Genomic DNA, 24,736 nt, shown 5'->3' on the forward strand with positions numbered 1-24,736 from the left:
TTGTCTGTTGCGTTACGTTTTATACTGTAGGTGCTATAACACACGTTTTAGATGTGTGAAAGAAATACAGCAAAATACAGTGCTTGCAGGCAGATTTTGGGGCTCTATGCAAAAAAAAAAAAAAAACACTTTATTAAAGTGACTTATTTATAAATGAACATGTGGATATTACTTTGAGTGTCAATAACATTTTATTCTTCACCATCTCTCTGAGATCTCTTTGGAGAACGTTAGGAGCAGGGGTAATTTTGGGGTAACCCTAATCCACGATTAAATCCTAACAGCTATTCCATCCTTTCCAATCAAACCACCACTTAAAGCTCCACCAATACTTCACAAATATGCTGCCTTTTACTTGAGTAGAATATACTGTACGGTATCTCTCTCCTTTTCTCTCTCTCTCTCTCTCTCTCTCTCTCTCCTTCTCTCTCTTCTGCTAATGTGATGTGACACTGCATGCTTCTGTCTTCCAGTCACCCCGAGGAATTTGATGAGAAAGAGGCCACCGTGCGCGGCGATGGCAGGTAACTCTCCCACGCTCGCTAGTGGAGGCTGCAGCTCCCAGGTACTGGGAACACTGGGACTGGGACTGGGAATGTGTAGAGCAGCTGCTGGTTTACCTGTCAGGGAGGGTGTGTGTGTTTATTTATATAGCACCCAAAGCACTTCACAAAAATATGAAACACAAAATAAAAAGGACATCATAAACAGAGCTTTATACACAAATGCTGGGCAAATAGACGGGTCTTAATGCTTAATGCTGTTCTGTGGCCTCGCCCTACAGAGAGTGCTTCTGCTGGGGCAGCTGCAGTAACAGACGTGGGAGTGACCCCCCCTTATCATCAGAGCCGGCGCCACGCTTCCGTTCTTGTTAGGGTGAAGGGTTCCAGAGCTGTGAGACAGACAGGAGATTCTTCAAGCTCATGTTATTACTGGGAGACTCAGCGGTCTCCAATGCTGTACCTAAATAACGGCATCCGTGCACACATGCAATCTCAAAGACAGACTGCTATGTTTATATATTCAGAGGCAGACATGAAGGACTGTAGCATTGAGGGAGGTGGAAGGACGTGAAGGACTGTAGCATTGAGGGAGGTGGAGGGACGTGTAGGACTGTAGCATTGAGGGAGGTGGAAGGACGTGAAGGACTGTAGCATTGAGGGAGGTGGAGGGACATGTAGGACTGTAGCATTGAGGGAGGTGGAAGGACGTGAAGGACTGTAGCATTGAGGGAGGTGGAGGGACGTGTAGGACTGTAGCATTGAGGGAGGTGGAAGGACGTGAAGGACTGTAGCATTGAGGGAGGTGGAGGGACATGTAGGACTGTAGCATTGAGGGAGGTGGAAGGACGTGAAGGACTGTAGCATTGAGGGAGGTGGAGGGACGTGTAGGACTGTAGCATTGAGGGAGGTGGATGGACGTGAAGGACTGTAGCATTGAGGGAGGTGGAGGGACGTGTAGGACTGCAGCATTGAGGGAGGTGGAGGGACATGTAGGACTGCAGCATTGAGGGAGGTGGAGGGACGTGAAGGACTGTAGCATTGAAAAGAGACAGAGCCATAACAGTACCCTGGTTTTATTTGTAAGGGTGTTCTTCCCAAACCACACTGCTGTTTCCTGCATCTGGCCTACTGGCAAGCGCAGAGCAGTCTTCCTTAATGAATGGTGCTTGTCACTGCCGAGAGCTTTGTTCTACAAAGTAAGAACAGAGACGTTGTATTTCAGTGGCATCTCACGCAAAAACTGGAGTGCAAGAATAAAACAGTTCCAAGAAATGGCAAACGAATCGTCTTCGGCACGCACTTGAATTGCTGTTGTTTCAAAGGTTGGTTGTGTTTGTTTTTTTTCTCTGAGAAGTAATGAGGCGTAGCAGTTTAGAAACTCAGTCCCAGGGAGTTTAATAATGCAGAGCTCTCATCGGTCCTCTTTTGGTTTGCAGATGCGGGTTCTAGATGTGCAGCGCACCCTCCTTGCTATGGCTAGAAAGATGGTAAGTGGAGATTTGATCTACTCTGCTATTATGTTTAACTGGCAGACTCGTCGAAGGCCTGTCTGCATAGCAGCTGATTACAATGCTGCTCCATTCATCTGACTTGCAAATAATAAAACTGAAATATTGAAAGCAGGGAATGAGTGGGGGCTGCTGATAAAGTGAAGCAGTGCACATGTACTATTGAATAAACAGAAATAAGGAGGACACTCTGTATGAACTCAATCCCTGACCCCAGACCACTCAGCAGTACAGAACCCATTGGTACAGCACTATCCAGACACACTCACAGACTCATGCATGTGTCTTCACTATGGCTTTGTTTAGTACTTTTATAAGCGTGGATAATAACCAGCTGTTGCGAATGCTGGCCTGTTTCTTGTAACATTTATACATTAATAAAAATAAAGAATAAGCTTTTAACCCTAACAGTGTTTTTTTTTTCTTAATTTCCGATATTATAATTGAGCTCTGTGTGAACATAGCCAGTAAGCCCTTCTCATCAGTAGCGACCCCTTAGCTGTAAAGCAATTATCTCCCAATGATCCGATCCCTTTGTTTTCCAGTGAATTTATCCTCATCCCAGCTCTGGAGCTGGCCTGGGCTGCCTCTCTCAACAGCTCAACGCCAGGCTGCTTCTGCCGAACTCCCTGACGTCAAAACCACTGCCCCAAACAAGCTTGCAATGACCGCTGTACGGCCGAGGAGCAAGACTGCGCTGGGAGGTTGCTGGGGAGACGCCACTTGATGGTCTAATCACACTGGGAGATAATAAGGAGCGTATCTGCTCCTCACAACTCAAGCCTGACATTTCTTCAGGAGGTTCACAAGCCTTGTTTTTTTTCAAGGTTCTAGATGCACAATGTAGCTCCTGGGATGCATTTAATGCAGCTTTGCTTTAATAAATAGTTGTTTTTGTCCCCCTTCTCTTTTAAATATGTGAAGGTTTGTTGTCCACCCCAGTGAACGCCACATCACTGGTTTTACATCAATACATCACAAGACTGATCAAAGACTGAAATCACAGGACAGGGAGCCGTGGCACTGCAGAGAATCAATGACAAGATTAGAATAAGGGAGAGAGGGCAGCTACCAAGCAAGCAGCTGTGTGCTGTTTTGCAGTCAAGGTTCGAAAGAGAAGTCAGAGATGGTAATGATCTCTTAACAGAGGGTTGATTAATATAGAGTCAGGTCTGTCTGTTCAACAAAGCAAACCCGGTCTCTGAGCCAGGGCTGGAGTCTCAGTAAACCCGGTCTCTGAGCCAGGGCTGGAGTCTCAGTAAACCCGGTCTCTGAGCCAGGGCTGGAGTCTCAGTAAACCCGCTCTCTGAGCCAGGGCTGGAGTCTCAGTAAACCCGCTCTCTGAGCCAGGGCTGGAGTCTCAGTAAACCCGCTCTCTGAGCCAGGGCTGGAGTCTCAGTAAACCCGCTCTCTGAGCCAGGGCTGGAGTCTCAGTAAACCCGCTCTCTGAACCAGGGCTGGAGTCTCAGTAAACCCGCTCTCTGAGCCAGGGCTGGAGTCTCAGTAAACCCGCTCTCTGACCCAGGGCTGGAGTCTCAGTAAACCCGCTCTCTGAGCCAGGGCTGGAGTCTCAGTAAACCCGCTCTCTGAGCCAGGGCTGGAGTCTCAGTAAACCCACTCTCTGAGCCAGGGCTGGAGTCTCAGTAAACCCGGTCTCTGAGCCAGGGCTGGAGTCTCAGTAAACCCGGTCTCTGAGCCAGGGCTGGAGTCTCAGTAAACCCGCTCTCTGAGCCAGGGCTGGAGTCTCAGTAAACCCGGTCTCTGAGCCAGGGCTGGAGTCTCAGTAAACCCGATCTCTGAGCCAGGGCTGGAATCTCAGTAAACCTGGTCTCTGAGTCTCAGTGCTAAGGATGCGGAGGTGCAGTTGCACTGGTTCCTAACAAGGGCTGCAGATGTACTGAGGCCTGTAGGGCGGACTATCCCTTAGAAAGGTTTTAAAGCAGGGTACATTTGTCGTTTTCTGTTTTCCCACAAAAGTTTCCTTGTCATACCTTGCATGTTATATAGTTTATAATGGTTTGCTATGGTTTTTTACATGCTTTACCATGGGCTTTACAGCACTTACCTATGCTTTACCATACTTTCACTATACTTTATTGCATTTTTCTGTGCTTTACTGGGGTAGAGTTTTATAAGGGATAGCTCAGGGTCTGAAGAGTATAGAAGGTTATCAAGCCAGCCCCACCGTAGCTCAGCAGAGATTAGCAGAGTGCAGAGAGGATGCAGGAATGCAGTTTCGTAACCTTCTCTCATCTCTCAGCCTTGCTATACAGCACAGAGAGGAGGAGGGTATAATAGTCCATGAGGAGGCTCTTCAGCAAATGCATCCATCTGTAAGACTAAAGAGCTTTTAAATGTAGCTTTACTAAATAGAAATAAAAAGCACACAAGCCTGTAGTTTAATACAGCAGGAGAGCTTTCTCTAATACACAGCAGACCTTGAGATGGTAGATGAATGATTTTCAGCAGAGCGAACATTGCAGGCTAATGGTATGGGAGTACCAGGAAAGGGTTCTGAAACCCCAAGGTTGAGCCTAATTGCAGCTACAGTACACTTTCTCCTCTCTCTCTCTCTCTCTCTGTCTCTCTCTCTCTCTCCTTCTTTCTTTTGATATTCCTCTGCCACACACAGAAAAAAAAAATCTTAACTCAATGTCTGAGCAGTTTTAAAGTAACAGAATAACCTAAAAGAACTAAGAAAGGGGAGATGTGTAGACAGTGTGTAATTATCTCCCAGGTTCTTTTATGAAGGAGAAAAAAAGACAAAAAATGTCACAGGCTGCTCCTTCAACCCAATGAGGATTACGTGATGAATTATTTAGCGTCTCCATTAATCTGAAAGGTGATGAGATAATGAAAGTCTCGCTGACCCTGCAGCTTCCTCATATCATCCGCGAGGTCGCTGCAAATGCCAAGGATAATTAGTGCCTGCATAAAGCTGGATTCAAGCACTCCCCAGGATGGGGCTCACCCGGGATACCTGCCGAACGCAACATTACAGGGTCCTGCCCAGTCCCTGCTGTGCAGCCAAACACACTGCAAGCGCACTAAATAATCCACGCTGTCCTTTAATTAAACCGGGGGCTCCTTTGAGATTATAATGTGGGAGACTGGGCAAAGAATGCAGTAATTCAGTTGCTACGTATTCTTTGATAAATTCAATCTGCAGCACGTTTTCAGTGATTAATCAGTTCACACACACATCAAAGGCATTGAAGGTGTGCTGCTGGGTTAGTGCGTCTTCATCCTCGAATCCTCTGTGCTCTCACAAACATACAGATATACACAAGGAGACCGCAGCACTGAGAAGACAGGGTAAAGGAACACACACACAGAGTTGCACATCTGGTCAAAGTGATCTCCTGCTGACCAGCCCGCATCTCCAGCCTGGATGGTTACTTGAAGAGGGATGGGATCTGGGTTCAAACCATAAGAGACGAGCACATGCCTTCATCAGCGAGGGATTGGGTGGCAGAAGGGCCAACATGCAGAAAGAGCCAGCAGCCTTCATTTCTTGTTTGTTTATTTTTGTATTTTTTTGTTTCTTTGCACAAATATGATACTATCAAAAATAAATAAATAAACACAGCAGTTCAATTGCATCTCATCATAGAAGCAAAACACATCCTAGAACAGAAGTCACTACTACTCAACAGCAAAGCAAATCTAATGCAGTCCCTAAAGCAAGCAGAGCCCCTCCTCCCTGCTTTGAAGTGCCTGCCCACCCCCCTCACACTTTTTCCTCAGGTGCAAATACCAACTGAACAAACACCTGCCGAGGGTGGTTACGCAACCTCCCCCCGGATCCGTGGCTAGCTTGGAGCAATTAGCCTGGCAGCCTTCTCTTCAGCATGTTGGTTTATTGTATTAACTCGCTGAAATATCAGCACTCGGCAGGAAATGTGCATCAGGATTAAGACTAATCACTGCTGTCAGATTCGATTGCACCTGCTGCATATCTGAGAATAGGCAGCCGTGGATATTCACTGGAGAGAGCTAAGCGAGAGAAATCTCTGCTGCAAAACTACAACACAAAAAACCAGAGACTCCAGCCACAGCACTGTCAATAAGCAGAATGCACAAATGTTCTACCACTACCCCTACCCTACCCAACCTCTACCCGTACCTCCTACCTCCTACCCTACCCCTACCCCTACCCCTACCCTACCCCTACCCCTACCCTACCCCTACTCCTACCCTACCCCTACCCCTACCCCTACCCCTACCCTACCCCTACTCCTACCCTACCCCTACCCCTACCCCTACCCCTACCCTACCCCTACTCCTACCTCCTACCTTCCTGAAAAGCAGCTCTGAACTACCACAGAGGGGCTCTCAGAACACACGATCTCGCTACCTTCTTCAAGTCTTTCATTTTCCTCAGTTTAGCCTTTGACAGGCGGTTGTTATCCGAGTGCTCTTGCTAGATTTATCCATGGATCAAATGAATTGCATGCTGATGGGTTCCGTGGACCCACACATAAATCTTTCATTAGCTCGGCATAAACAGGAGAGCCAGAAGTGTGTTGAGGAGAGGGATGTGATAAAGGGGGCTTCTCTCTCTCGCTCGCTCTCTCGCTCCTATGCAATTGGGGTCTGAGTGCTTGTCTCTCTCTCTCTCTCCTCCCCTAGCCAGTGCAGTCTTGTTTCAAGAGCTCTGAACTCAGCGAAAGGGGTGGCTGCTGGAAGGAAGTCCTGATCATCTACTGGACACTTCACACTCTCTTGAGCGAGCGGCTCTCCCAGGCCTCTCTCTCTACCCCAGCTTGTTAATTTAATGGGCTCTCAATTAGTCAGCTGCACAGAGACACAAACTGACGGGCATCTCGTTTCAAGAGGGTCCCAGAAGACATGAATGGGACAGAAATGCAGAGCGACACAAACAAGCACACGACTGCAGGGAAATCAAATCACGGGGAGTTAAGAAACAGGGAAAACATGGAGCCACTACAAGGCTAATTTAAACAACCACGTGCCGCAGTCTTATTACATTTAATTACTAGCAGATAAGTGGCTTGGCTGGGCTGCTTCACAGCCACCTGGAGGCCCCTGGCAGATTATATACTGTATATATATATATATTGAAATTGATCGAGTTTTTTTTTTCTTCATAAAACCTTAGTATTGTCCAATAAGCAAAGGGAACCCCCAAAACAAATTGATAAATAAATTGTTAAAAATATGCGAGTAAGCCCGTGTAGACCCAATCCTGGAGACACAATTACCCTGCCAGGGATCACAGTCCAGAGCTCTAAACTGTAAAAACACAACCCTAAAAAACTAAACAAAAAACATGCAAATCAGAATGTTCATGCAAATCAGAATGTTCATGCAAATCAGAATGTTCATGCACATGCTGTCAGACGCAGCGTACGTTTCCTTTCACTAATAAATAACCGGGGTGCTGACCAAGTATTTAGCCCCCACCTTGTCTCTCCACACCATCCAGTCCCCTGATTTTCAAACTCAGGGGGCCCTCTGGTGGTGGAACGCAAAGAGTGCAACGAGCACAGTAAAGATGTGTGTAAAGAAAAGATAGCGTGTCCTTTCTAAATGTGTGATGTTCTCAATTAGTCGGGTGTCTTCTGTTATGGGAGAAACCCTGCAATGGTTCTCACGCTCTCTGTCTCTGATCGATTCCAACGCGTTCAGTCACCGCTTGCTGCTGGGCCGCCTTCTGCACCAAACAAACAAAAACATCTTATTTCACATATTACAAATGTAAACCAAAAAGCTATGCGACATGTATTTATTAAAAAAAAAAAAAAAAAAAAAGTGTGTGCGTGTGCGCGCGCGTGTGTGTATGTGTGTTTTTATTTTATTGATTTATTTATTTATTTATTTATTTATTTATTTATTTTACAGTTTATGTGCGCCTCCTTATTTGAGACGTCAGCGCTAGCACGCACACAAAGCCCCGACGCGCTCAGGTGAGTTCACCTTTCTGCAGTGTCCCGGAGTGGGAGGGGCCAGCTGGCTGCGCGCTCAGGTGTAAGTGACGGGGACTTTGGAACGGAACCCTGCCGGTTTTGTGTGCAGCGAGGTGGTAAAATATTACAGCACGCGTGCTCACGGCTGAACGCACTTTAATCTGAATGTAAGCAATGCAACCACCCTGTCCTTCTACTCGTCCTAGACGCAAACCTGCTTTATCAGACACGACTTCGTGCGCTTTGGGGGTGTACCAAGTCCTTTCCATCCTAACGTTAGGTATAGGTCGGTGACAAGCCCCTCCCGTTATAGTGAAAACATATTTACGTCAAGTCACAGAAAGGAAGTGAAACAAGACTCTTACGCTTTTTTTTTCATTCACTAGATTATATCAAACTAACTGTACGCAAGGAAACTATTTCTGGTTCGTCACAAGTTGGAGAGTTTGGAATCTCCACTGGGTGAGTCCTCCTCGTCTTTAAAATCATTCATTTAATTTGTTTAAAACAATAGATATGCCGCTGCACACACACGCACACATATATACAGTTGTATAGCTTACAATAGGGACCGTTCTTTTCTGAGCAGAATGAGGTATCTTTTTGTGTGGATTTATAAAACACAGCAGCTCCGGGCGGGTACTCGGCTCGTTACTACCGCTCCAGTGACTCAGGGGCAGGATCTCATCATAGGAATGAACACATTATTTACGGTACGCAGATGTATGACGAGAAGTCTTCTGGCTTGAGAAGGAGGTTGTAACACTAACATTTCCCTTAGTTGGCAGTGAATTAATAGAAAAAAACAACGCTTAAACAAAGATTGTTAGTACAGCAATCTAAACTTTTAAAACACAAACAGTAAACTATCACGCAAAGTAAATCGAGTTCGCCTGTCCAAACTTTTCTTAATGCATTGTAGTTGTGAAAGAATGCAGTTTATTAATGAAGCGGAAAAGCGTGTCGAAGGAAATAAGCTGCGCTTGAGCTGTGCGGCTGGACAGTTTCTGAACGATTATTTTTACCCCTGAGAGTTGCATTTCCACCGTTCTCGGGGCTGGTAGTCAACGCGTGTCAGTCACAGACAAATGAAGCGTGAATGCGACGTGCTCGTGGTTGTGTTTTTGTACTTCTCGGTCTGCACAGGGTGGTTAATTGCGCAAGGCAGTGCAGCGCTTCACTGTAGAGCAACCCCACCGTGTGTGACTTGTGATTAGGTTCCTGTCACACTTCTTAATAAATGGATCGGATCTGTCCTTTTGAGATGCTCATTTCTCTTTGCTGATTAACACTGTGAGGTGGTGCAATCGAAGCTTTCTCTCGGAATTGTACTTCTTTGGCACAGCAGTACTGTGCCACCTCCATGGCCTGGCTTCTCCGTGAATTCCGTGTCTCATGTTTCCTAGAATGACAAGAACTGGCAAGCAGGAGCCAGGGTTGCGAGATCTCTGCTGTGAGAATGAGCTCGCATTCATCTCTGCAAGGGCTCCCTGTGTAAACGTGATGAATAATAACCGTATTACCTTATTATTACAGTCTCTAATCCCAAAAGCAGCGCTCTTATTTTTTATTTCACTGTATCTGGTTATTTACTTACTTTTTTCCCAACTCTTTGCAATTAAGGACTGTTATGTAAATACGCTTCCAATGTAGAGCAATCCCACTCTGCACAGTGTTATTATTATTATTAGTTTATTTAGCAGACGCCTTTATCCAAGGCAACTTACAGAGACTAAGGTGTGTGAACTATGCATCAGCTGCAGAGTCACTTACAATTACGTCTCACCCAAAATACGGAGCACAAGGAGGTTAAGTGACTTGCTCAGGGTCACACAATGAGTCAGTGTCTGATGTGGGATTTGAACCGGGGACCTTCTGATTACAAGCCCTTTTCTTTAACCACTGGACCACACAGCCTCCTTGAAAGGCTTGATTCCTCTGCTCTGCACAGTGTTATTGAAAGGCTTGATTCCTCTGCTCTGCACAGTGTTATTGAAAGGCTTGATTCCTCTGCTCTGCACATGTTATTGCAGCTGTGCACACGTGGAATCTGAAAGCCTTGTACAAGTTTGCTTGTTAAAAGCAATATTACTAATAAAGAAAGAGATTAGCTTTCTTTTTCTGGTTTGCTTGTTTAATTTCTAACATCCTTCACCTCTAGCTCTGTACCTCTTAGTCAGAGGTTAGCAAGTCACTTCTGGGGATTGGCCCTCATGTTCTTGTGAAAGTTTCCTTTGTTGTGCACAGACCCTTTCTCAGCCCTCCTGTGTGTCAGCGCTGTCTCAGACTGGATCACAAGCTTGAGGTGGGCAGGCAGCCCCAGTCTGATATTGAAACTAGAGCAGTTTAAGACACTGCACGTTTACATTTGCGTAGCAAGCGAACCGAAGGCTGAAGCCAGGTGTTCAGTGCAGGGATGCAACGGTTAAATGAAAGGAAGTTCTGTTGGTTTGTAGCTGAAAGCGCGGTTTGGCTCCTGTGGGAGGGGGTAAGGCTTGTGCAATGAGGGAGGAACAAGATGTTGACAGGACCGGTGTTGAAATTCTGTTACACCACAGAGCCTCGAACAGGGGGATGCTGAAGCACAAACCAAAAGCTACATTTCATGCCAAAACAGCGTCGCGCTTTAGTTCAGAGGCAGGATTTGAGATCAACTCAAATACCCCTTTTCTGGTTTATCACGTCTCCTTAAACTCTAGTTAAGCATTGCTTTCTGTAGCGCGTATTTTAGCAGCTGTCCTGTTTTCAGTTCTCGGAACATGACGGATGTGACGGCCGTGGAAAAGAGCGGGTATGTTATCTGAGCCAGCCATTCATGTCTCTGTCTCAGGAATGTAGATTGAATAAAGGAGAAACAAGACAGTTCTTGCAGGGACTTGCAGAGAACTCTTCTCCCCAGGAGGAGCATGGGACTGTGCTGCTTACCTGCTCAGACATGCCTTAATGAACAGACACCCTGCATCGCCTTCACAAGGGAATTCAGTGCAGGGTTTAGGAAGCCACAGTGCAGAGCAGTCGCAGAGTGAAAGAAATCCCTGCAAGAAGCAGCCAGATTGAGCTGATAGAGACCGATAGAGCTAGATATACAGTATATTGCATTTTTAAAGAAAGGAATTTGGGGGCTCATCTCTGATCAGAGGTCTAAAGCCCGACACGTTTCCCCTAAATTTTATAAAAAGTCGTTTTTAAGAGTTCCAAGTGGTATTTGAAGCTGTATACAAACACAGGAAATTGCAGCGTAATGCTAACAGCTCTCAAACATCCCAACACTGTTCACATTCCTGCAACACCCAGGAAAGAAGAAGGAAGAGAGACTGAGTCATTGCAATGCCTGGAACCTGCTCTGCAGCAGAACGATTCCACAGGCCTTAGAGCAAGGGTGCCTCCTTGCATTGAAAGTGATTTATTATTATTATTATTATTAATAATAATAATAATAATAATAATAATAATAATAATAATAATAATAATAATAATAATAATCACTTTAATATTAACCAGAGAGTCTCTGCTGGGTTTAAAGGAAGTGATTGCTCCTGAGTCATCACTGATCCTTGTTCCTAATGCAAGCTGTGTGCTGTGTGCCCGTGCTTCATTCAGGGCCTCGTTTTGCATACAGTGCGAGGAGTTCTGGATAGCTCTAGGAGCCTCGTGATGTAAATGGAATGTGTTTGCAGTGATGGGTACCAGTGCATGTGTCTGAGTCACCAGTCTGCCAGAGTGTTGCACTCATCACAGGTTCCTGTGCGTGATGATGGCACTGTGAGTAATGGAGCTCTGTGGTTTGTTTAGATGCATTTGTACTGAAATAGATCTTCGAGACGAAGCAGCAGCAGCAGCAGCAGCGATGTGTGTTGAAAAGGTTTGACCTCAGATCCCAGCGTGCACAAGGCTTACGTTTCTACAGAGCCCCAGGCTTCACACACACTAAGTACTTTCAGGACTCGCTTTATTTGATTGTATTCATGATAAGAGAGTTGCCCCCTGATGGTTTCCTTTTACTGCTGTTTTGAACACAAGTCTCTTTGACAGTTATACTTGAAGTTAGGTCTTCTTTTCTTCGCAAACCGAAAGCAAATAACAAACTTTTTTTTTTCTGTACTCTTGTTTTTTTTTTGTTTTTTTTTTTTTAAATAATTTAAAACCCAGACCTTCATTATTGATTTATTAATGGACTGTGTATTCAGCCACCTTGGCACTGCCTTCACAGCCAGGTGAAGAGAGTTGTGATGAAGTTGTGGGAGTCTCGTGCTGCTGACTGAATGAGTAACCGCGTAGAGGAGTGGCTGTAGCTCTGAGAAAGCAGCTGCCATTTCTCTTCTCTCTGTCTGTGGAAGGAGTGGCCCTTTCTGCTTAGCGCTCAATGACAGCAGAGCGGATGTGCACTGAAACCTGACCCTGTCAGGGTTACTGCCTGCTGGGAGCTTTATTCCAGCCTGGCATTACATTAAAACTGCTTTTCAAGTCCTCTCGACATGCCATACAGCGAGCATCCAGGAGCCACGTCAATCCAAGCTACAACTCGAAGAACCCAAACCCTAACCCTGCAAACAGAGGACAGCACACAGAGCTCTAACTCGAGAATGATTGACAGAACTGTTTCAATGGAGTGTTGTACACATGAAACATGCTTGGATATCAAACTCCATCACATGAACTGAAACTTTTAAAAACTTTAAATAAACAATTCCAGGCTTTGTGAAGAAAGCACACCCAGCATGTACTGTAGGTGTTATCTCCCTTCACATCACTGCTGTAAGTGCCTTGTGGAAACTCTAACATGAAGATGTGGTCCTAGTGTCCCTCGCTGATGTCTTGTTTAGCTTCTTTTTTATAGCACGCATTTATTGAGCATTGCTTTTTTGTGTGTTTATAGGGCTGGAATGTTGTTTGTTGCTTTATAAACACTGATACCCTGAAGATGGTTATACAGGATCCCACACACATAGCTGTCCCTGCAGCGCAGACACTGGCCTCAGCCTCGGGACCTGATTGGAATATGACCAGGGATGATGCTGTGTTTGTCTAATCTGATACCTGGACTGGATCCACAATCAGGGCCACTTCAATCCAGCACCTTCTTATGAGCACCAAACACTGGGCAGCTTTTCCCAATGCAATTCAGTGTGCATTCATGGATTCATTCCTACTGCTTGCCAGAGAACTGCTCTTTCGAATAATGGTCAGTTTCCATGCTTTTAACACACAGATTAGTATTCCAACCCTTATTAATAGCGCTACCTAAAAGATATTCCAGTTTTCTTATTCCCTGGTTCGGAGCACAGTGGCAGATGTTTGGGATCTGGTTCCAGGTCCCACTGGGGCTCTTGACAGCTGTCGGGGGAGACAGGACCCCCCCCCCCCCCCCCCCCCCCCAGTTTGGAGTTCACTCGCATGTGTACCATGGTTGAGGTAATTAGGTTTATGTTTCCAGTGGAGCTGCCATGCTGATGCTAAGAGGCAGGGTATTGATCTGTACTGACTGAGAGGGGTGGAACCCTGCTGTCCCAGGCTGCTGCTTAGCACGGTCTGTCCAGCCCAGACTAGAGAAAGAAAGAGGAGTCTTATTGCTTCGGGCAAACGCATCCTTCAAGCTTTCTGCAGGGATATTTGTGCTTTTACAGCATCGTCGCTGGGTGAGTGACTTCATTTTATAATGTACTGCCTTGAACGTCTTGTATTCCAGTTGTTTTTTGCTTTGAAGTTTCTTTTGGTATTTCTGAATGTACCTCGAGTGAGTGTTTAATAGCGAAGGATGAATGTTGGGCTGGGTTAGTAGTCTCATCTGTGAAGCTCTGCAGATGGATTTCTCTGCGGTTCACTCTGTTATAGCGAAGCCTAATTGTGATCCTTCTCACCCTGCTCCCTTTCACATGGCCAGAGAGATGATCCGAGCACACAGGCACAGCCCAGTAGTTTAGCAGCTCTATTCAAACCATTTACCTACACAGTTAGACTGCAGAAGGTGTAAAGGGTATACTTTTGGATTCAGATATCCAAGTAGCGTACATCACAAATACATGTACAATTTCTTTTCTTCTTTGCTAGCCTGCCCTTCACTGATAATGTTGTTGTTTTCAGCAGGCAGCTTCACAATCTGGTAAAGTTTGTAACAGAATATGTGTGCATTGTGTGCTGGAACACGGTAATTCTGCAGGTTGATGTTCTATACGGAGTTTGCTGTTAACAAAAGCCAGGACAGTGACTTTCTCCTACTAAGGCAAAGCGCGGGCGGAGAACTGTTTTGTGTGTGTGTTTGTTTGGTTTGGGTTGATGTAGTGAAAGACTTTTGATTGAGCAGCACATGTGTTTTCCCCTCCATGGCTGTGTATTCATTCATACACAGAGTTCACAATACCCCCCCCCTGCCGATCGCAACCATGTACCAGTTTAATAGAGCGAAAAAGAATGGAGCTGCGTTTACACACTGCCTACCCGGACCCTGCTACCCAAGTGCTGCTGACTGCTTGTCCTGCAGTTGCCCCTGTAACTGTTTGACCTCGCTGGTTATCTAAGTCTGGTTAATGGGTCTGATTTGTAAAGCTGGATTAGGGCTGCTCTTTTATTCAGCGCTCTCCCTGCTCTGTCCACTCCAGCAGGACCAGCGCCTTTTCCCATGATGGGCGATCATTAATTTAATAGCAGCGTCCCTTTTAGCCAAGCAGCTGTCTTCCGTGACAAAACGAATTGAATTAGTGTGCTGCTTTCTTTCGAGTGTGGGATTAGCAGAGCAATCATTCTCATTGAAATACACACACGGGCACTAGAGCAGGGCTGGCCAGAGCTGGCCCTTCCAGTACTGGTCCTTTTGTTCCAGCACTAATTGTTTAATTGAACCAATTAAACTTCCATCCAGAACCCTGTAGTAGTTCATTCTGTCACGTTAACCGGTTAACCCTGGAGTGGAGTGGAGTGGTCATTGCTAGCGGAAAACGGTGGAATGGAATTGATGGGTTTTTTTTGTTTTTGTTTTTTTTACATGTATAGTATTTAAACATCCTTTTTTTTTTAGCATGCCCAAAATGAACAGCAACAAAATACTTCAAATTAAATTGAGTTTCAACCTTCCAATTGACTAATATTCTCTATATATAAATACATTTGAGACTCAGTCAGCTCTGAAGACCCCAGCTCTCCTCCCCCTCCTGTCTGGGAGGAGTGTTGTCTGCTGGGGTTGGAGTGAGTTTCTGATGCCCGCTGTGGCGAGGGGACGGAATGGGTTACCTAGTCATGTTGTTGAGGCAGATCCTTTAAGACCCAACTTGACAGGGTTCTGAGATCAATCAGCTACTAGGAAACGGATGAGCTTGGATGGACCCGAGTCTCCTGTGAGGATGGCCTCCTGTCTTGTGTTCTCATGTTTCCTCTCCCTCTTGGTGTTGCAGCTCGGACCCGAGTCTCCCTGTTAGGATGGCCTCCGAGGAGCAGCTCAACGGGGGCAGCCAGTCTGACAGCCGGCTCCAGAGCAGGAAACCGCCCAGCCTCGTCATCAACATCCCCCCACCAGAGGAGGACAAGGGGGGGAGCAGCAGCAAGGTGAGCATTCACAGCAGCTCCACCAGAGGGCAGCAAGTGTCTGTGTGTGTGTGTGCGCCTGTGTGGGCATGTTCATAGTGTCTACAAGATTATAAAAAATAAAGTCAAAATCTATAATGACAAAGGCTGTGTTCCAGTGTTGTAGAGCAGTATTTACACCTGTATTGATCCCCACGTCCTTCTCGTGTTTAGATTAGGACTTCAAGTCAATTCAGAGCCTGCATCAACCCTGAAAACAAATGTGGAGACTGTGTCATCGTTTAGTGGTTTTGTGTCCCGTGAACCTCCTCCCAGTGCAGCTCCTTCCCTCTGACCTGTGCTCCTCTCTCCCCTCCAGCTACTCCGACCATCTCTGAAGAAGAGTGGAAGCCGCCGTGGGTCGAGCGAGGGGCAGTCTGACAGCGACGCCCAGGAGAGACGCAGTGCGTTTCAGAGACAGGGCTCCCTCTCACAGAGCATCCGCAGGTACAGAGACACACACCCACACCCACACGGACATACACACACACACACACACACACAAACACACACACACAGAGGGAGCCTGACATTCTCCTTACACAACAGGGCCTGTGATGTGGCATGGTGCCATGATGTTGTTGAATTGCCTGATTCCGTAACTCGGCATTAGCAGCACCCTCAGGATAACAAAACAAATGAACTAACTTTCAACATTTTACGTGACAACATCGAGGAACGTTTGAATAAATGAGTGCTGGCTTTGCTTCAGTGGAAACGTGTAATCTGCTGAACATGCTTGGGCCGCATGTTTCTTCTCAGCAAGGGAAGTTTCCACGCTGAGAATTATTTTCCAGTGTTTTGCATGTTGTGCTGTACTACAGCAGGGATGGAAATAAGACTCCTATTGCATAGCAGTTTCATCCATTCCAGGTTTTACTAAGAGCTTGATTAGCCACAGTGTATATGTAACAAGCTCAGGTGTGTCTTATTATTAAACTTATAGTAAAACCAGGAATGCATCAAACTGCTCTGCAACGGGAGTCTTCTTTCCATCCCTGTACTGTATAGGCTGTGTAGAGCATCAGACGGTAGCAGCTATTATCCTGGTGGCTCCTCCCTCCCTGCAGTTTAAATGTTCCTCTGTGGTCTGAGTGCTGACTTTCAGTCCTCCTGCCACACAGGGGCGCTGCGCAGTGGTTCGGAGTGGGCAGCGACTGTGAGAGCAAGCAGCAGGAGTGGCAGCGCAAGAGTGTGCGGCACTGCAGCCAGCGCTATGGGAAACTCAAAGCACAGTACAGGGACCTGGAGCTACCCAGCCAGGACGGGCAGGAGTCCCCTGCACCCTGCAAGCTGCCAAAGGTAACCTCCTCCTCCCTCCTCCTGCACACAAACACAACTTTAAAACCCCTTTGTCTTGCCTCTTCTCTTTATTAAGTCTTTAGCGGGGTTTGCGTTGTGGGCCGTGGAATCAGCTGCAGGTGATCATTCAGTTTCTTCTCTTCCCCTCCCCAGATTGTCGACCCTCTGGCTCGCGGGCGTGCGTTCCGGTACCCTGATGAAACGGATCAGCCGCGGACCCCCCACCACACCCAGCCTCCTCAGACCCCGGGCGTGACGTCGCTCAGCTCCTTCACCAGCGTGCGCTCCGGCTACGCCCGCCTGCCGGCCAGGAAGAGGGAGTCCGTGGCGCAAATGAGCTTCCGCGCCGCCGCCTCCATCTTCAAGGTGACGCTGCCGTTGTAACACTCGGTGACGGCGCCAGGCCTCCACTTTTCCATTGTGCCGCAACCCCGTGCTCTGACACCAGCCCACTCCAATGTCCCTGTTTGCTTGTGTGTGTGTTTGCAGGGGCGCCCCGTGCTCTGACACCAGCCCACTCCAATGTCCCAGTTTGTTTGTGTGTGTGTTTGCAGGGGCGCCCCGTGCTCTGACACCAGCCCACTCCAATGTCCCTGTTTTCTTGTGTGTGTGTTTGCAGGGGCGCCCCGTGCTCTGACACCAGCCCACTCCAATGTCCCTGTTTGCTTGTGTGTGTGTGTTTTGCAGGGGCACCCCGTGCTCTGACACCAGCCCACTCCAATGTCCCTGTTTGCTTGTGTGTGTGTTTGCAGGGACGCCCCGTGCTGTCCAGCTCGCTGCCCAAGAGGAGCCTCCCCCGATGCAGCTTCGCTCGGCCCAGCTGGCTGGAGGAGGACGGCGTGGACGCAGCAGACACTTTTGACTCCTCCTTTTTTAGTAAGGCAAGAGCAGCTCTCTTCTTTCCCTTCCGTAGACGAGATGTTTGTTCTGCATGTTTCCATCATATCTTGGAGGTAGCCAACCATGTGTCAGCTAGCAGCAAAATTGGAGGAAGTCGTGTAAAAGGTGTGTCGGTTTGACCCCCTGAACAAGGAGAGCAGCACGAAGATGTGTTTTTATTCTGCGCTCTTGTTGCAGATCCGGTATCACAGCACCTCATTCCCATGCTCTGGGTGGGAGATCGTCACACAAGGAACAATTGCGTGGCAAACAGTAATAATCATCTCATAATAAGTAAATCATCCCTGTGCTTCAAAGGCAGCCAGCTGAGATACGACAGGTGTCTGTCCCTTGATTGCTGTGTTTTCTGTTTGACCTCTGACTCCGTGTGGCCGCTGCTTCCTCTCTGCAGATGGACATGCACGAGGAGATGTGCTCGATGGCAGACGATGTGTTCGAATCCCCCCCGCTCTCAGCCAGCTACGCCTCCCCTCACCCAGCGCCCTTCGGAGGAGACATGCAGCCAGGGGAGAGCCTGCAGCCCAGCCTGTGAGTGAGAGAGGCACAGAGAGGGACACATCAATGATACTGTGATAGCTACGCAGTGCCGGCTCTATATAGGCTCTACGATGGTGTCCAATTCAAATAAAGCATTGCCTCATGAGTAAAGGCCACTTGACTACTGTGGTTTCAATGATAAATCCATAGTTCTGTGTTCTCTTAAAAACATGAATCTGGATACTTGACCCACAGAACAGTTGAGCGATTCTGTGTCACCCATAAGAATCTGGGCACATTAACTCCCTTTAGTTTTTTAAAGATGCGGATGTCTTTGTGTTTTATTTTGGGTGCTGTGTGTGGGTGTGTGAACGGCTCTCCCGGTCTCCTCTCTCTGCAGTAAGGACGCGTCGAAGTCCCCCACTGTGGGAGGACCCCCACCTCGCAGGGGCCGGCGCATCGCCTCGCAGGTATGAAAGGAAACTACAGGATTACTCAGTTGGTATTTCTCTGTGTGAAGCAGCACACACGACAAGGATTTAAGAAGAATTGAACAAGTTTCCTTTTATCGATTCCAATATTCCAAAGTTACACACATAGTGCTTAAACATTTAGACATAATAATGTAGCCCTAATTATGAACAGAAATGAAACAGTGACCACGGACCTAATCCTCTGGAAGAAGCACGGGCGCGGCATGGTCAGTCGTTGGGAGAGGACTCAGGTCTGCTTCTTGAAAGCGTCTCCAAGTGCTGCTGTTTTATACAGTCTCTGCACCCCAAGTCGCTGGCTTATCTCTGTGTGTCAGCAGCGTTTTGACCAGACCACCTTGCTTGCAGCAGGTCAGGTGAGGTCAGGTCTGTTCATTTTATAACCCCTTTCCCAGGTAATGTAACGTTCTTTGCCTGATGGCAGCACATGCTGCCCACATAGCAGCAGCTCAGCTGCGTCTCAGTCCTAGTTTTGCATTCTTTTCATGAACTCTTTCCTTACAGGTGAAGCACTTTGCCTTTGACAAGAAGAGGCGTCAGTACGGGCTGGGGGTGGTGGGGAAGTGGATGAACCGCACGTACCGTCGCAGCCTGAGCAGCACTGTGCAGAAACAGCTGGAGGACTTCAACAGCCACAGGTAACCAGGGTGGCAATACCACTCCCATTGCATAGCAGTCTGATCCATTCCTGGTTTTACTATGAGTTTAGTAAGACACGCCCCTGAGTTTGTTACTTATAAACTGGGGCTAATCCAGCGAAAATGTGGAATGGGTGAAACTGCTATGCAACAGGGGTCTTATTTCTATCCCTGGGTAATCGATAGCCCTGCAGGTACACTGCTGTCTCCTGCAACACTAAAACAAGATCAACAAAGACTTTTACTTAAAACTGTGGTATTGACAGCAGTTTTTAAAACATATTTCCAATAGATGTCTTTTCTCCATGGCTCCCCTAATTCCAGGCCCTACTTCACCTACTGGATCACGTTCGTTCACATCCTCGTTACTCTGCTGGCCATCGGCACCTACGGCATCGCCCCCGTGGGATTCGCGCAGCATGTGTCCTCTGATCTGGTGAGTGTCCCGGCTAGACCGGTGTGGATCTCCGGAGTGTCCCGGCTAGACCGGTATGGATATCGGGATGTTGGCATCAGTATTCACTCCAGGCCCCCATCGTTGTCCTGCGTCTGATGTGTTTATCGCTCCTCAGGTCCTCCGAAACAAAGGGGTGTACGAAAGTGTGAAATACATACAGCAGGAGAACTTCTGGATAGGACCCAGTTCAGTGAGTGTTTCTGATTCATATCATTGCGTTCCAGTGAGTATGGATTGAATACTGCCATGAATTCAATGTCTTTCCCTCATTTCTGTCTCCTGTGTCTGTGTTGTGTGTGTGTGTGTGTGTTGTGTGTGTGTGTGTGTGTGTGTGTGTTATGTTGTGTTGTGTGTGTTTCCCAGGACTCACTGATCCACCTGGGTGCTAAGTTCTCCCCGTGTATCCGACGTGACGAGCAGATCGCTGCGCTCATCGAGAAGGCAAAGGAGAGGGAGAGGGGATCGGGCTGCTGTGTCCAGAACGACAACTCAGGCTGCGTGCAGACCCTGCCTGACGACTGCTCGGTGAGTCCAGCGCTGTGCAGCTGCCTTACATGATCGAGTCGCTTTTACCAAAGCTCGGGACCTTGTGACTCCAGTGGTGAAACTAGCACAGCACTGCTCACACAGCTCTGTGATACTGATCTGATTTGTGTGCCCCTCCCTGTTTGCAGGAGACTCTCGCTAGCTTTGAGAAGTGGACTGAGAAGACTGGCCCCCCGATGGAGGGTGCTGAAGGAGTGAGGTCATCAGGAGCGGTGTGTCACCAGGACCCCCGGTACAGTAGCCCCTCTCCGCTCCTGTTTGGTTTTATCAACTTGTATTTAGAAAGTGAACCGGGAATAATTCCTCACTGAGCCTGAAGTCTCGAGGGGGGGGGGGGGTGATTACAACTGTTCCAAGCAATGACCGCATCACAGCAGCAGCACTCTGTTTCCAGGCTCTGCTGTGTTTCCAGGCTCTGCTGTGCTTCCAGGCTCTGCTGTGCTTCCAGGCTCTGCTCTCTTTCCAGGCTTTGCTGTGCTTCCAGGCTCTGCTGTGCTTCCAGGCTCTGCTGTGCTTCCAGGCTCTGCTGTGTTTCCAGGCTCTGCTCTCTTTCCAGGCTCTGCTCTCTTTCAAGGCTGTGCTGTGTTTCCAGGCTCTGCTGTGCTTCCAGGCTCTGCTGTGTTTCCAGGCTCTGCTGTGCTTCCAGGCTCTGCTGTGCTTCCAGGCTCTGCTCTGTTTCCAGGCTGTGCTCTGTTTCCAGGCTCTGCTTTCTTTCCAGGCTGTGCTCTGTTTCCAGGCTCTGCTTTCTTTCCAGGCTGTGCTCTGTTGTTTCATCTCAGATATTGGCTCCTTTCTGTTTCTTGCACAATGCTGTCATCTTCTGGAGTGTTGGAGTAATGCAATTCTCCTACATTCAGCTTGATGCTTGAATCATTGTCGGCACTCTGAATAATGACCAGTTACCTCTGATCTCCACTGTGCTCATTCAGAGCTTGGTGCTGTCAGTGTGTCAGTGTGGTGAGTGTGTGCCCCCTGTCTCCACTGTGCTCATTCAGAGCTTGGTGCTGTCAGTGTGTCACTGTGTCAGTGTGGTGAGTGTGTGCCCCCTGTCTCCACTGTGCTCATTCAGAGCTTGGTGCTGTCAGTGTGTCACTGTGTCAGTGTGGTGAGTGTGTGCCCCCTGTCTCCACTGTGCTCATTCAGAGCTTGGTGCTATCAGTCAGTGTGGTGAGTGTGTGCCCCCTGTCTCCACTGTGCTCATTGTCTCTCGTGTCGCTCTGACAGGACCTGTGAAGAGCCTGCTTCGGCCGTGCCTCACATCTGGCCGGACGACATCACGAGGTGGCCGGTGAGTGAAGCCAGTCAGCCTGGGTGTTCCAGACTGTGCCCCCAGTCAAGGGGCCTTTCTGTTTAAATTGTTTTCTTCCTCTACGTGACTTCCTGGAAAAATAGCAGATCCTGTTGGGTATTGAGGGGTTTTATCACAGTGAAGCGTCCCGTGCAGCCTGTGCTGTGTCCTTGTTTCAGATCTGCACCTATCAGGGCAAGAACAACCACACAGGCCTGAAGCACATGGACTGTGCCATCAAGGGCAGACCCTGCTGCATCGGGACCAAGGGAAGGTAGGGCAAATACAGTCCCGGGGTCTCTGTGATACAGCGCTCTGATGAACAGGTTCATTACACTGCACACTGAACCCCCAAATACAGTCCCGGGGTCTCTACGATACAGCGCTCTGATGAACAGGTTAATTACACTGCACACTGAACCCCCAAACACAGTCCCGGGGTCTCTGCGATACAGCACTCTGATGAACAGGTTAATTACACTGCACACTGAACCCCCAAACACAGTCCCGGGGTCTCTACGATACAGCGCGCTGATGAACAGGTTAATTACACTGCACACTGAACCCCCAAACACAGTCTCGGGGTCGCTGCGATACAGTGCTCTGATGAACAGGTTAATTATATAAACCAGAGGAAAGAAGGGAGAAGTACATTCATATAGCAGATGTAAAACATGTAGCATATCAGTGGATTCAAGAGACAATGTTCTGGGAGGAGTTTAATCAATCTAAATGAATAGATAAAGACAGTGTGTGTGTGTGGTGCTGTTGCATGGAATGGATCGTGTCAGTGTGTGTGTGTGTGTGTGTGTGTGTTGCTGTTGCATGGCATGGCTCATGTCAGTGTGTTTGTGTGTGTGTGTGTTGCTGTTGTGTTGCATGGACTGGATCATGTCCTCATGTGAGTGTGCCCTTGTTCTGCAGGTGTGACATCACCACTCGTGAATACTGCACCTTCGTGCAGGGATACTTCCATGAGGAGGCCACACTCTGCTCACAGGTATGCACCCTGCAACTCACGAGAGCCACAGGGCCCCTCCTCAGAGCTCAACACAGGCAGAGCGGCCCGTCTGGATCACACACTTGCAGGGCTCCTGGTGAAGCCAGCATGTCTCTGTACGAATGTAACATCGAGACGCTGCTGCTCTTCATTTATTTATATGAAAATAACATAGAGACGCTGCTGCTCTGTATTTATTTATTTATTGTTTAACTTTGGCAAATCATATGAGAATGGGGGTCACACTTACATTAAGGATCCATTCCTAAACGCCTCTGAGCACGTTATTAAAGGTGCTGGTGATCTGAACTGGGAATAAGAAGAGTTTATTACAATTCAGTATGAAATACTCCTCAGTAGAGGAAAGCCTCCTATCCTGATGTGTAGTAATTGCACTATAGCTCTGTATTACCATAGCATGCTGCTGTTACTATTAAAGTATTTTAACACCCTATGTACTGGATTAACAGGTGCATTGTTAATTCCACACTACGCTCCCCTGAACTCCAGTGTTCCCGTATAGGATCCCAGTGCATCTTACTCTGGCTGTTTCCCCGCAGGTGCACTGTCTGGACAAGGTGTGTGGTCTGCTGCCCTTTCTGAACCCAGACTTTCCAGACCAGTTCTACAGACTGTGGCTCTCCTTGTTTCTGCATGCTGGGTAAGGGAGCTCCCCATCACCACACACGGCAGGCCAGCGCTTAGTGTGTGATCCACCAATAATTAACCGGATGACAATCTGCAATATATGCACCTCTTACCTGTAATATATGCACCTATGACACTTAATTACACAGTGTAAGTCTCGTGTTCTTTCCCTGTTTGAGGAGAGGTGCTGTGCTGAGGATTGTCCAGCAGGTGGCAGCATTAGGCTTGCCCTTACAGCAGTGTTGCTTCTCGGGCGCCCCGTCTCTCTGCGCAGTTCCCACACACAGACGTATGGTTCCAGTTGTTCAGGGTTTCCTGGTATACAAACTGCTGAGACTCGGGACAAGAAAGTGTCCACCCAGTGCCAGTAATCAAGATTAGATTGGATTCGTTTATACAGGAGTTAAGTACCTCCAATCCCCCAAAACATTCAAATCACTGCTGGTATTCAGCATTTGTTTGTTTGGGTGTAAAAGTTTGGATGTATTTTGCTAGTTTTAAGAACATTTGGTCATTTCAGTATTGTACCCATAGAAGGGGAGTTCTGAACCCCAGGGTAGTGTGAGTCTCAAGCCCTGGGCCCCTCCTGTTGCTGCTCCCTGCAGGGTTATCCACCTCGTGGTGTCAGTGGTCTTCCAGATGACGGTGCTGAGGGACCTGGAGAAGCTGGCAGGCTGGCTGCGCATCTCCATCATCTACATCCTGAGCGGCATCACCGGGAACCTGGCCAGCGCGCTGTTCCTGCCCTACCGAGCTGAGGTGAGCCGTGGTGTCAGGGCTGCACTCTGCACTCTGCACTCTGCAGGAGACACTGCTCTCAATGCGTACCCTTGAGATTATCTTACTATACTGGAGGATGGGGGTGCTTCGGCAAGAAGGCTGCATGCTTTTTAGTATCCTGTAAAATATATAAATTCTACAGCTGGACATTCTATAGGTTTGAGAAGCACCCTAATGGGATAAAGTGACCAGTTGACCACTGAGCTAGTGAAAGGACTCTGTGTTTTAACTCTGTGTTTTGTCACTTGGGTTTGAGTGTCTTAATCCAGCTGTTTATCTCCTCAGTGTTTGCTGATGGAAAGTTCAGATAATCCTGTTGACCGATGGATTAATTATTGTGCTGTGCTTTCAAGGTGGGAGGTTTACCTGTTGGGACAGAGATGCAAATAGCTGCCACTGCGTGATGCTTTACACAGCCCATGCAGTTCAGGGATGGAAATAAGACTCCCGTTGCAGAGCAGGTTGACCCATTCCTGGTTTTATTATGAGTTTAATAAGACATGCCTGAGCTCGTAATAAAACCTGGAATGAGTGAATCATGCTAAGCTCAGGGTATAGAGAAACACCCTGACTGCTAGAAGCTGTTACTTTACTTAACTATACCGGAATAGAAGCGGTCATTAAATAACACACAGAGATATTCATTAGATTTAGGTGGTAGGCAGTCCCTTGATTCCAGGAACTGGCTGTGGGTCTGTTTGCTGGCAGGTCACA

General features: G+C 47.7%; 1 protein-coding gene and 1 long non-coding RNA gene across 5 annotated transcripts in view; both read left to right on the plus strand.

Moving 5' to 3' along the window:
• The first annotated feature begins 524 nt into the window (after positions 1 to 524).
• LOC131698729 (uncharacterized) lies at positions 525 to 1,975 on the plus strand. The gene is made up of 3 exons (XR_009307735.1): positions 525 to 565; positions 1,726 to 1,825; positions 1,940 to 1,975. It is a non-coding gene; the product is annotated as an uncharacterized LOC131698729 (long non-coding RNA).
• A 5,976-nt stretch (positions 1,976 to 7,951) lies between these two features.
• The window catches only part of LOC117424836 (inactive rhomboid protein 2-like), a 21,331-nt gene continuing 4,546 nt past the window's right edge, over positions 7,952 to 24,736 (plus strand). For 2 of the 4 annotated variants that reach the window (XR_009307736.1, XM_058992240.1), the window contains exons 1-18: positions 8,183 to 8,403; positions 15,327 to 15,477; positions 15,815 to 15,942; positions 16,620 to 16,797; positions 16,951 to 17,163; positions 17,550 to 17,678; positions 18,089 to 18,225; positions 18,575 to 18,644; positions 19,170 to 19,303; positions 19,628 to 19,739; positions 19,876 to 19,950; positions 20,124 to 20,285; positions 20,435 to 20,538; positions 21,531 to 21,594; positions 21,774 to 21,868; positions 22,519 to 22,594; positions 23,155 to 23,255; positions 23,848 to 24,001. Coding sequence is in view for 3 of the 4 variants with exons in the window: in XM_058992240.1 (XP_058848223.1) it covers positions 15,352 to 15,477; positions 15,815 to 15,942; positions 16,620 to 16,797; positions 16,951 to 17,163; positions 17,550 to 17,678; positions 18,089 to 18,225; positions 18,575 to 18,644; positions 19,170 to 19,303; positions 19,628 to 19,739; positions 19,876 to 19,950; positions 20,124 to 20,285; positions 20,435 to 20,538; positions 21,531 to 21,594; positions 21,774 to 21,868; positions 22,519 to 22,594; positions 23,155 to 23,255; positions 23,848 to 24,001 (2,058 nt within the window). In the remaining variant the exon portion in view is untranslated. Of the gene's footprint in view, positions 8,109 to 8,182; positions 8,404 to 13,350; positions 13,578 to 15,326; positions 15,478 to 15,814; positions 15,943 to 16,619; positions 16,798 to 16,950; positions 17,164 to 17,549; positions 17,679 to 18,088; positions 18,226 to 18,574; positions 18,645 to 19,169; positions 19,304 to 19,627; positions 19,740 to 19,875; positions 19,951 to 20,123; positions 20,286 to 20,434; positions 20,539 to 21,530; positions 21,595 to 21,773; positions 21,869 to 22,518; positions 22,595 to 23,154; positions 23,256 to 23,847; positions 24,002 to 24,736 lie in introns of those variants that run through there. The other 2 variants (XM_058992241.1, XM_058992242.1) reach the window with 2 other exon arrangements.

The sequence above is a fragment of the Acipenser ruthenus genome, chromosome 19 (genome assembly GCF_902713425.1).
Source record: "Acipenser ruthenus chromosome 19, fAciRut3.2 maternal haplotype, whole genome shotgun sequence".
NCBI lineage: Eukaryota > Metazoa > Chordata > Actinopteri > Acipenseriformes > Acipenseridae > Acipenser > Acipenser ruthenus.